Consider the following 12,877-nt stretch of genomic DNA (forward strand, 5'->3'; position numbering starts at 1 on the left):
CGATATCCTCGGCTATAACATCCCGTGATTGTTTAAGTTTATCTTGGGAGTTAGGATTATCAAGTATAAAATTAAGTAATGGATGAGAAACAATTATTTGATAGTCTAATTGTTTATGAAGATCAGGTTGATTCTCATATTGTATGGCCATGTAGGAAGGAAATTTTATAGAGCTGGGGATCAATTAATCTAGGCCCTACTATGGTCTCCAAAAGTATGTTGATGAGAAATGTTTCTTAGGATTCACTTCCAACTTCCTCGAATCTCACTTAGTGAGGAGGGGGACTTGGCCTGAGGTTTAACACATACAACCAAACTAAAATTAACATATTTGTACAATAAAACAAAAGAAACATATTTACAACAATGAAATAAATAGAAAAGAGACAATATAAACAACTATAAACATTGCATAAATAAAATAAGTTGAAACTTTAACAACTAACAACAAATTGATAAATAAATTTACTAGAAGATTTTTAAGATCATATAATATTAGCCATATGACCACACAAGTATGTTATAAAATATAATAGAAATTGGCTAACAATTTTAGCAATTAACATCTCAAAATATGCTTTGAAGTATTAATAGCATAAAGTAAAATTACTAGGGAAATATGCCATAAAAATATACACCATCAACAACTGATTTTATTAATCAAAATATGAGTACAACATACTATTGTGGTTGATTCCTATGAGAATCAGGACCAGAAATCAACTTTAAAATGTATACAATGTAAAAAGACTCATACATACAAACTTGGAATGCTAAATAATAAGAAAGATAAAATGTTAGGCAACTTGGACTCTTTTGATAAGATTGAATCAAATATATTTTTTGCAAAAGGTGCACTAGCTAGCACTGATATGATAAATATTAGACCTTCTAACAACACAAAATAATGTAAGAAACAAATAGAGACCTTGATAAAAGAACTAGAAATTTTATGAGCTCACTTTCTCCTTGTCACTCTAAGGCTTTTTGCTATCACCAAAACTAGTACATCGTTGTACTCTAGAATAGATTAATATGATGAAAAATAAAATCCTTAAAGCTTATGCATACCTCTCTCGTCAATATTTTTGATCTTGCTTTTTGTGCCTTCTATTTAGTTTTATACTCTCCTTCGGTGGTCGGAGGGGGAAATTTTCTCATAACTAATGTTTGTATTATTTTAAACTACTTTTCTTTTTAATATAGGAGAAGACATTTAGAAGGGGTTCTCCTTAATTAATTAATTTTTTATTGGTAGGTGTGGTCCCTAATCATGTCCAAAAAATATTTCCATTAACCTTATAACTCCCATGTAACAAAACATAAAGAAAAATGACATCCTTGAGAATACCTTCACCAAAATAATCATATATATGAAACAAACCAAAACATGTATAAATAAACATGTGGAATCACATTGTGTCTCCCATTAGCCATAATGTAATCAAAATATGTACCAAAGTAAAAAAAATCATATTATGTCCCAAAAATATGACAATGTCATAATTTGAAATAATTCCAAATGAACTGAAGTGAAAACACATCATATCAGAGAAGTAGCTCAAGTCATCTTAAGAGGCATGCTAGGGCCAACCATGTAGGATGGTCCCTTCTCCTCTTTCTTCCTCACTCCTTGTACTTCAATATGCCTATATTGGAATGTGATTTTTGTACTCCCTCCTCCTCTAGTTGTGGGAATGTCATAATGTGTATGAGATGAAGTAGCCTTAAAGGGGGAATGCACATGCATAGTTGACATATGGAACTTACCCAACACAAGATGTGTATGAGAATTAGGGGGTTGCTGAACATGAAAATAAGTGGTCTGAGACAAAGAATAGGGTATATGAGTAGGAATGATCATAGGGTGGAATGAATGATGAGAAATAGTAGGCCAATGTGCAAATATAGATGCATGACTAACAAGGTTGCTCTCCCAACGATCATTTTGTGTTGGCTATTGTTGATATGTGTGAGGTTCTAGAATTTCCATTATATTGGGGTGTGGAAGAGGTATGTTTTATGAAGCATGTGGGGTAGGAGGAGGGGGAGGAGGACCTCTAAGGTATAAGTGACGTGTTTGGTTCAACTAATTGAACTCCTCAAAGTGCATGTCCAAGTGAATAGAAAATATGATCATTTTGTTCCTATTTTCCTTCCATTATATATTGGTTCTTTTGTTTTGTCCTTTTATGTTACCCTCTAAACCTCTACTAAATAAAATCATATTGTACTATATGATGAAGGAAATTTTTCATGCAACCATCAATTTTCTAAGCATAAACATATAATCAACAAAATAAAAGACTCTTTAAAATCATGTCTTATGTAAATGTTGGAGTGTTTTGCATATACACACAAGGGGAAGTATATGTAACGTGGGGACAAGAGTTATCTATGCATGCAACTAAGGCAAGTGTAATAAGAACATGTAGGTTGATATAATAAATATGATAGGAGGAATGCATAATTTTTATGCCCATATGGACAACTGAACAAACATCATAAAACAGTGTACCAGAGTCATGTGTAGGGTGTTGTAATGTGCTAATAAAAATAATGAATCCTGAAATATTTCTTGCTGTTTACATCATAAACCAAATCATAAATGGTATATATAAAATATATAGTATACAACAGGTGTATCTCATAGGAAGTAATTGAAAAAACATAAGATATTTGTAGCTAAGTGGATATGAAGAAAATTATTATGAGTTTTACCTTTTTCTTCATAATGGTGTCTATGGACATCAATATAATTGGGAATGTGTATAAAAAAATGGGAAAATATTATGAACAATGATAGGAATTCAGTGAACTAAGGGCTAAGTTTTATATTTTCTTTCTTAGGTTGGCTTCCAATGTACAAATAGACTTCATAAACTACCCGACATATTATTCAGAGTGTATTATTGAAATAGTGGAGGTTGCGGGACATTCTCTTAGCATGGGAGGGATTAAATGTTAAGTATAGAGTGTGATGGTTTTTAATGGTTTTTAATAATAATATAACACGTGACAAGCCAAATGAGGGCAGAGACAAGCTGGACACAACAAATACTTCATGACTCATATAAAATTTGAAATTATACACTACCAAGAAAGCTTTTTATTATTGCTTGATGAACAGCTAAGACGTGTGGTACATAACAAGAATATAAATTCAAGCAAGTTGACGTTGCGATGGGCGAGAGTACGAGATAAACAGTGAGGCATGGGCTGGCAATGGAATCCCTCATAATGAGGGTTTGCATGGCCGGCTACAAGAAAAACCAAGAGCAAGTTGTTAAAAGCAAAGTGTGATGGGATGGCTTTTAAAAGAGGCATGGCTGAGCATGATATTGCAACGTAGGACACCACGTCATGTGGGATGGGGAAATGTGTACCTTTCCCATTGTAATTTTTATTGGAATTATCTTTCTAAACAATGCTTAACAAACTAAAGAAGCCTTATATTTGCAAGAAAAAATTATTAACCAGTGAGAATAGACCAAATTGTTGTCATACTTGTGACCACAAGCTTTATTTACCCCATATTTGGATTCCAACAGTTCTCCCAAGCAGTTTTGAGCTTCGGACAAGAGTTTTAGAGTGCCACTGAGCTCGGTTTCTCCCCAAGAGTTGAAAAATATGCCATCAACCTCCTCTTAGTTGCAAATCACAACATGCTACTTGGGTTTCGACCACGTAAACAGACGTTGAGTCTAATAACTCCCGTCAATGGTCAAATTTTGCTTCATATGATAAAACTTGATATTATTACAACCTTCATAAAAATTATTTATGTACACAAGCAAAAAATACTCCATGCCATAAATGTTTATGATGATGTGATTAACACCACTTAATGTTATGGTATGGGTGATATTCTGGTGGGGGCATGTTATTAATAATTTTAGAATATGTATGGCATGACTCATTTGCTGGCTTTGTGGATGTGTTTTGCGAGGTATGTTGGAAACATAATTAGGCCGATAGGCTTTCCTATGCATCAACGATTGTCAACACTTTTAACCTGAACCGTTTGATCAAGTTTGACAGTTTCAACCATTGATTTGAAGTTGACTGCTTTTTCCAAATATTTGAGTTGCCTTCTTTTCACCTCCAATTCTGCTGTGCATTGAACCTGGCCCTTTGAGTTGCATTACTGTTTTTTCCAATTCTTTTGTCACTCTCGAAGATATGCATTACTGCTTTTTCCAATTCTTTTGTCACTCTCCAAGATATTTTCACTGCTTTTTCTTTGACAGTTGTTGTTGCTGTTCTCTTTTGGCAGCTTTTTGGCAAGCACTAAGCTTCATCTACCAAGCCTCATCTACCATCACCTTTGATGGGAAACTTAGAACATTGACCTGATGGCATTCTTTGATGCAACTCCATTGGGAAGAGTTCTCAGCAGAGTAAGTTGTTTACGTAATTACGATAGGCTTCATTCTTTACGTAATTAAGTCTTTGACAAAAAGTGAAATTTAACATACATGAGGGTAGAAAGCTACTGACATTTATCTTGTCGACCTCCTTTTCCTGGTTTCTTCATATTTCAGCATTCTTGACGTAGACATTCCTTTCAGCTTTGTCATGTGCATGTCATCTACCATGATTGCTTACAGCAGTCTTGGAGTTGTGGCTGTTGTGACATGGCAAGTTTTGTTTGCAGCCATTCCATTGATTTATTTGGCCTTTCGACTCCAGGTAAACCACTAATTCACACAAGTTTCTTGAGAAGACTCTTTACTTGACTGCCAATATTGTGAGAGAAATTATAACTGATTTTTTGTTTGTTCATTTTAATCAGAAATACTATTTTTCTTCTGCTAAAAAATTGATGAGACTGAATCGTACAACAAAATCACCTATTGCAAATCATTTTGGCAAGTCCATAGCAGGAACAATCACCATTAGGGCTTTCAGGGTTGAGGATCAGTTCTTCAAGAAGAACTTAGACCTTATTGACAAAAATTTGAGCCCCTTTTTCTACGGTTTCTCAGCAAATGAATGGTTGATCCAGCGTCTAGAGATGTTAAATGCAACTGTTATTTGCTCCTCTGCTCTTGCTATGGTTCTACTCCCAAAGGGCAGCTTCAATCCTGGTATGAAGTTGACCAATGAAACTAAATGTCAACTATGTGAGATTTCTGCTGTTACTGGACACTTTTATATATAAGTTAATCATGCCTAACAAATTGAACTGGTGCAGGTTTCGTTGGGATGGCCCTATCTTATGGTCTATCATTGAACATATCGTTGGTTAAAAGTATTCAAAACCAATGTACACTTGCAAACTACATTGTTTCTGTAGAACGCATCAAACAGTATATGCACATTCCTAGTGAGGCACCAGCCGTTATAGAAGATCACAGACCACCAGATAATTGGCCTTCGCATGGGAAGGTGGAGTTACATGACTTGAAGGTATCTGAGTTGTGTTTTCTAAAAAGATGACTGTTCAAATTATAAATTTGAATGGTTAATGATGTTTTCAATCAAATATATTTGATACGTGTGCAGATTAGATATAGATCCAACAGTCCCCTTGTTTTACGGCGCATTACATGTGCATTTGAAGGAGGGCAAAAGATTGGGATTGTTGGCCGAACGGGAAGTGGGAAAACCACTCTCATTAGTGCTATTTTTCGATTAGTTGAACCTGCAGGGGGTAGAATCCATAGATGGTTTGGATATTACCTCTATTGGGCTTCATGATTTGCGGTCACGCCTTGGGATTATTCCTCAAGAGCCAACTCTTTTTCATGGAACTATTCGCTTCAACCTAGATCCATTATCTGAGCACTCAGAGTTAACAATTTGGGAAGTATGTAAATTCTATTCAACATAATCTCTAACTGAGTTTATCATATGTAGAATGAAAAAATAAATAATGCCATGAATTTATTTTCTGCTTTGATTAAGGTTCTGAACAAGTGTCAACTTGGAGACATTGTAAGAGGGAAGGTGGATGGCTTAGAAGCACCAAGTGATTTTTGTAGTAAATATATATTTTTGAATGCAATAAAATTCTTTGACATGGCCATGAATTTGGCTGTTAGATTTGGAAGTATTTTGTGGCTCTAAAAGATCAATAAAATGCAGTGGGGAGTGATGGAGAGAATTGGAATGTTGGGCAAAGACAATTGTTTTGTTTGGGATGTGCATTGCTAAGGAAAATTCGAATCCTTGTTCTAGATGAAGCAACAACATCAATAGACAATGCTACATATGCCATTCTCCAAACAATAATTAGAAAGGAATTTGCAGGTTGCACTGTAATTACTGTTGCACACAGGATACCTACTGTTATAGACAGTGACATGGTTGTTGCCATCAGTGATGGTAAGGCCCTATCATTCTATCTTATCTTTGTGTTGTATGCATGGATTGGTTTCATCTGAATTTGTTGTAATCGAGGAAATGGACGGTACTGAAAGTAGATCTATTCACCTGTATCTAATTTGAACTATTATGATCTTGAATTCATGCAGGTGAGATGGTGGAGTGTGATCATCCATTGAAACTGATGGAGAGAGAAGGATCGTTATTCAGGAGGCTGGTGACAGAGTATTGGTCCCACACATCAAATGCTCTTCTTCATGCAACAACCAATAATGAATAACCTTTCGATCTCTCTTCCTAGACCATAAGATCTTCGCTCGATGCTTTAATCCTTAGATGATGGGCTAATTGTACCATTAGTGACCTTACGTTGATGGTCGCTAAATTGATGTATTTTCTTGTCAGATAAGATCTCATTGTAAAGCCATTTATTTACAATTGGCTCATCCTTATTGTAACCTGCATTTTTTATGCACGAGCATCATATTAGATATTTTTTCTTGAGCAGAAGTCCTCCTCTCTTTGTGATATTTTGATTTAGGGAATCTGGTTAGTTAGGAAGTTATGCGAGGGTGTCCTTAAGGGACAGATGTAGCAAATTTGTTAGGATTAGGTGGAAATAGCTTCTAGAAATAGGGACAGATGTAATTAGGGGAGACGGCCAAGATAATGGAAATTAGGGCAAATAGAGAGGTAGGAGGGCTTCTAAGTTTGTAGAAATTATGTGTATGTTTGTCTGTGTTAATGCAATTGCTGGCTTGAATGTAGCTCGTATTATCAACGAACCCACAGTTGCAGCAATAGCTTATGGCTTGGACAAGAAGGGTGGAGAGAAAAATATTGTTGTTTCTGATCTTGGCGGTGGCACGTTTGATTTCAGTGTTCTGACTATTGACAACAGAGTTTTTGAGGTTTTGGCTACAAACGGTGATACCCATTTTGGAGGTAATCTGTCTGAACTCTGTCTGGCAGTTTTACATTACGAATTTGAATTTGAATATGTGCACAGTGGTTATCATTGACTTTTTTGGTTGGATTTCGAGCTTTGAACTTACCGGGATGTACACTAATATGCAGGTGAGGACTTTGACCAAAGGATAATGGAATATTTCATCAAATTGATCAAGAAAAAGCACGGAAAGGATATTAGTAAGGATAGCAGAAATAAAATAAGACATTCAATGTGTTCCTTGTAATATAGATATAAACAAAACATCTAAAGAAAAGTAATTGCACGATGATCCAGTCCAAGAAAACAAGGTTTTCCACAAACCAATTAACTCTTCTAGAAATATTCAACAATTCCAATTTAATAATTCTATCGGCCTCTATTTGTACCTTTTGGGACAATTGCTAGTAATATAGTTCTCAATATTTTCCAAGTCGCACATCAGTTGAAAATGTGGACGAAAATATTTAGTAGTTTGGGTATAAAATATTCCATTATACTTTTGCACCCGCAAGGATGATATCGTTTACACCCTACAATTTTTTACATCTCAAATCATAATTTTTTCACATCTATGCCCCATGATACTATAAGTTATGTGATCAATGACTTTAGATACACATTTTTAGTGTTGGTGAGGTGCATCACTTTTGAAAAACTTTATTATAGCTTTATGGCCATGTGGCTATGCTTATTTAGCAATGCCAAGGTTATTATACTTAATATTTTAAATAATATAGTTTTGATCACATATTCATTGTCACAAAAATACTTTCGACCATCATGTCCAAGACCTATCCTAATGTTTCATAAAAAGAAGATCATTGGTGCCTTATCATAGGATTATCACATATGTCTATTTTTGCATTCACATCCATAAGATCTCCATGCTCATTGATATATTTCTCTTGTGGAGCATATTAGCTCAATGAGTGAAGTATTTCTTATTTCTTATATATATATATATATATATGAATTACAAAATGATGTCAGGTAAATACTTTTTATTTCTCATAGGACCCCACTTACTGAGGCTTTAAGATTTTTAGTTAATTTAGGGGAAATATTTTTTACCTTTTTAGGAGGAGGGGTCATGAAGAAGTGCAATGGCTTACACAATTTTTTTCTTAATGTGGATCAATAGGTGGGATTTACCCTACCAAACCACTTGTTAACCCATGGTAGCACCGGGGGGCCTTAATGTGAACCTGGGCCATTGATCTAATCACATCTGTGATCACGTCATTTGAGTAAACCACTCAATAACAAATGGTGGATTTGATAAGAAATGAGAAGTCCCATCAATTGAAAGTCATGAAAGATATGAAACTTTACTTCTATTTTCACCATCCGACTTGAGCATGTTGCACACAACAAATGCAACAACCAGATCATTGGATAAGCTAATTCCCATTTGTTTGAAGGACACCTAGTGTAGGTACTGATGGGATTCCAAATTAGACATAAATTAAGGCCCATTTGAACATCCTCCAAAACATTAAACGTCTATTTTTTCATTAGATGACATATTTTTAGCTTTAATATGTTCATTACAAAGGTTTAGAGATAATTGCATATTTGTGCCTAATATTATTTATTTTTTTGAATATTGTGAGAATATTGGACAAATTATGAAGCTTTGGAGGAGGAGATAATTGAGGGACTTGCTCCCTGCTACAGAAAGATCGAGATTGGATAATAAATGAACAAGATATTATGCAATTATTGCACAAATTATTGAGCTCCAATGATTGAGAAAAACTAGGAATGTGTTCTCTATAATTTAATGCAAATTCCTAGTGTTGGGTACCAGATCCACTATTTGAGAGATTTTGGAGGGGAAAGCTTCCTCCTTTCAAGTAGAATTCTTCCCCATCAATTTTTATAAGTACCAATTCGAATTTACCTCCAGGGCATGCATTTCTTAGTCTTCTTATGGAGAAAAATTGTTATTTAGCAACTCCACTTTCATTTCTAGCAAGGATGTACTTGGATTGATTCAAATAATAAATTTTCGAGCCATTTTTGGCTTCTAAAGCTTGGTTTCTTTCATAGGACTCTGATTTTCCTTTCTCTTGGTCATCCCAAGACCCTCATAGCCCTATTGTATAGTTTTTTCATGTCCATTGAATGTCTTTGTCACTTGCATCTCTTATTTCTACATTTACTGTTCATGCTTCTTTTGTTGTAGGTTACATTGGTTAGTGATTGAAGTGAGTTTTTTTTAGCTTACTTACAGAGTCAAAAACATGATTCATCCATAGAACAACTTTTAAAATTCATATTCATCGCTGAGATACTTGAATTGCATTACTAGTTCACGAATCTAGAATTTTTGGAAGTCCCTTGTAGCAAAATAGTAGCATTTTCTGCTATTTTTTAGAACATTTTAATGAGATTAATTTGAGTTGATTCTACTTGTATTTGGTCGTAAAAAAATTCATTTTAATAAAAGAAAATCACCCCATATAATTTTCACTTGATTAGATTAGGCATTTGGTAGGTTTACTAGTTCACTAATTGTTGAATTTCCAGTTTTTAGAGTAGTAATTTTCTGTTATTTTTTAGCACGAGTTAACAGGGGTATTTTGAAGTGATTCCACTTGGAATGGATTCCTAAGTCATCCTACTTAATAAAAAATATTCCCATCCCATTTTCATTTGATTTACTTGGCCATTTGGCAAGTTATCTCATCCTGTAGCACGCATAGACTTGTTCAGATTTGCTCTAAAATCTTGGTTTTTGTCCTTTAGACTTGAACAATAACCCCTAGGCTCTAAATCCATGATTTAGTAAGGCCAAATACCACTTAGCATTTTCTTTTTTACCCCTACATCAAATCTCAACAATTTGGGTTAATGGGCAATTTTATGAATTAGATAACATAATAAAGATTTCCTTGATTACCACATGAAATATCTAATGAAATCTATCAATGGATCTAACCTTTTTGGAATGCAGTGATTTATTACTTTATCTTTCCTTCATGCATGTCACATTAGTTTACTTTTTTAATTCTTAAGCTATGGTTTCTATTTCAAGCATTATTATTTCCATTCCATATACTAGATTTCATTTTCAATGCAACTTTTACATTATGCAATTAGGCTAGTGTTTGATTTCATGATATTTACTTCATTACATCAAATCAATGAAAAAATGACACATTGCATGTTGCACATACAGTTTTGAAACCTTTTATGTTTGTACAATTCTTGTGTTGATAATCTAAGTTGGTAGCCTTATGAGTTGCAACATACTTGTTGCAATACTTAGGATCATCACTTTTTGGTGTTGTTCCTAGGGAGGTGTCAATGTATGCATTTTTTTCTTCCCTAGTTGATCCATTTCTGTAAAAACGAAAAAATAATTACGCATATTTCATTTCAAAAAATTGCATTCCATTAGCATTCTTATTCAAAACATAAAAAAAATACTTCTCCAAACCCCCACATTTGATCACATGGTGGAGTAAGACCCACATCACCATCCACTTTTGCAGGTAGAAGAAGAAGAGGTGGTAGAGAAGGTAGAAGAAATGGATGGAAATGGTGACAATGAAGAAGATCATCTTGGATTTCCCATTCAAGAAACTGATATTAGTGCTCATATGAAGAACATCCCTCCATCTTTCCTTCCCAACTTCCATGGTATGACGTTAGAGGATCCAAAATCCTTTCTCTTTGAATTTGAAATCCTTTGTAGATCTTATGGTTACTTATTAAAAACTCAAAAATTGATATTGTTTCCAACAACATTGAAGGATAGTGATCTTAAATGGTTCATGCATTTAGGGACTAATTCAATAATATCTTGGAACGATATGCAAAATATATTTCTAGAAAAATATAAAGATCATAATCTTAAAGAAGAAATATTTAGAATGACTCTGAAATAATATGAGAACCTTGAGTATCTATTAGTGTTGGGCATGGAATCCCCCCACAACAGTTTTTGGGCTCAGAGTCCAAGTTTTGGTCAAAGATGGTGTAGAACTCTGCGAATTTCGGGCACGGAGCACGAAGTGTACAATTGAGTCACAGGGTTGTCCGCTCTAAGCATTGTACTATAAATTACTGTAAATTCGGCCTACCCATGGTCTACAGACCATGGGATTGTATAAATAGAGCGACACTCTAAGTTGTAAAGGGAGTGAGGATGAAAAGATAGAATAGCGAAGGCATGGTTCGAGTTTAGAGTTGGATCTGAAGTATACTGGGTCATAGTAGTAGGAAGAGGCTCTGCAGCTGAGTGCACAGAGGCCTAGTAGAGTTCGTAGCTGAGTGCGCGGACCCTTGCAACTGAGTGCACAAGGCGAAGTTGGGTCTGTACTTGGGATTGAAAGTTAATAAAGAGAAGTTTACTCTGTGCATCTGTTCTTGAATCCATATTTTGATGTTATGCATTACTTTTACTTTGTTCTTTACTATGCGCAATCGATAGATACTTGTATGAATGCTCATATATGAAAATAATCTAAGTAATCAGCTAACAGAGTCTAATTAAGGAATACTTGGGGAAATAACATGAGTCACGCTGTAGTTAGAACTGCACGAAGACAGTATCACAGGGCGCCGAGTGCCCAATGATGGGCATAGCCCAATAAGTGCGAAGGTTGGACCACATACCAGTCACCTCCTATCAGACATCCCCAGGGTGCGGAAACCTAGTTCTAACACCCTCCCATACCACTTCGGGTGAGACTTTAGTCTGTGCTCTGTGGATTGTTGCCGAAAGGGCTAGTAGTACCGGGATTTGCTTAGTTAAATCACTTCTGAACCTGGGTCAGGCCCCACTAAGCCAACAAATGGTTCCATTGCCAGGACCAAGATCTGCATAAGGGATGTCTGATGTCATGCCACTGGAACCCAACAAAGAAGGAAATTGAAGAGTGGTTGGATAAGAAGATTCACGAGTTCACGACACAGGAAAACATAACTCTGCAAGTATCTAAGGAAAAGTGGTTGGAGCACTACGTGTATACGGAAATCCACGAGATTTTCTTTGCATCCTTTCCTTCTGAGCTATATGAGTGGATCGCAAAGTTAGCCGACAACCAGGGAAGGTGTAGGCTCGACAAACTAATAGTGTGGACTCCGGAATTAGTGCGCAGACTAGAAGCATCAGAAGATAAGATCGCACGAGCTATGGACCATTGGCTCGACCGAATAATAGGGGGATTTATCACTGAGTTTGTGGTAGACACGACTATGAGCTACAGCGAGGCAAAATGATGCTTTCTCAAAGGACCGCGAGGTAAGTATATTAAGTCTTTGAATACTTGGATTAATATGCTATTGTGTGAAAAAAGGGTCATGCGAATACATTAATGTTTGGGACTATGTGGAGCAGAAAGATCTACAAGGGTAGTGAAGAATTAGAAAACAATTCCTTAATTTTACCCTCGCGAGAGAGTGAGGAAGATTTCACTAAAGTCTCTCCAAGAAGCACAATCAGTTTGATAAGGCAGCGCATTCCACATTTACCACCTCCCCCCACATCGCCACCCGCTTCACCTCCCTCACCTCCGTCTCCACCCACTCCACCTCCACCACCTCCACAGTTCAGTACGGCGAGCGCGATCAAACTACCAGTAT

At 35.6% G+C, this 12,877-nt stretch overlaps 1 protein-coding gene and 1 pseudogene across 3 annotated transcripts; both read left to right on the forward strand.

The window, feature by feature from the left end:
* The first annotated feature begins 4,969 nt into the window (after nt 1-4,969).
* On the forward strand, nt 4,970-5,973 carry LOC149222884 (ABC transporter C family member 10-like). 2 transcript variants are annotated; one of them, XR_016248934.1, is made up of 4 exons: nt 4,970-5,090; nt 5,198-5,412; nt 5,509-5,812; nt 5,911-5,973. XR_016248934.1 is itself a non-coding variant. In XM_089383185.1 (3 exons), exons 1-3 carry the CDS (start codon nt 5,018-5,020, stop codon nt 5,701-5,703), a joined length of 483 nt encoding a protein of 160 aa, XP_089239311.1. In that variant the 5' UTR covers nt 4,970-5,017; the 3' UTR covers nt 5,704-5,954. The 2 variants fall into 2 exon arrangements, 1 of the variants encoding a protein (XP_089239311.1); XM_089383185.1 differs by having other exon boundaries at nt 5,509-5,954.
* Nucleotides 5,884-6,817, forward strand: LOC149222885 (ABC transporter C family member 10 pseudogene; annotated as a pseudogene). Its single transcript, XR_016249671.1, has 3 exons — nt 5,884-5,974; nt 6,091-6,330; nt 6,480-6,817. The product of XR_016249671.1 is annotated as an ABC transporter C family member 10 pseudogene (transcript).
* Nucleotides 6,818-12,877: the final 6,060 nt, after the last annotated feature.

This window comes from Pinus tabuliformis, chromosome Q (assembly GCF_031772625.1).
Source record: "Pinus tabuliformis cultivar Carrire ecotype Pingquan chromosome Q, CPIR1, whole genome shotgun sequence".
Lineage (NCBI taxonomy): Eukaryota > Viridiplantae > Streptophyta > Pinopsida > Pinales > Pinaceae > Pinus > Pinus tabuliformis.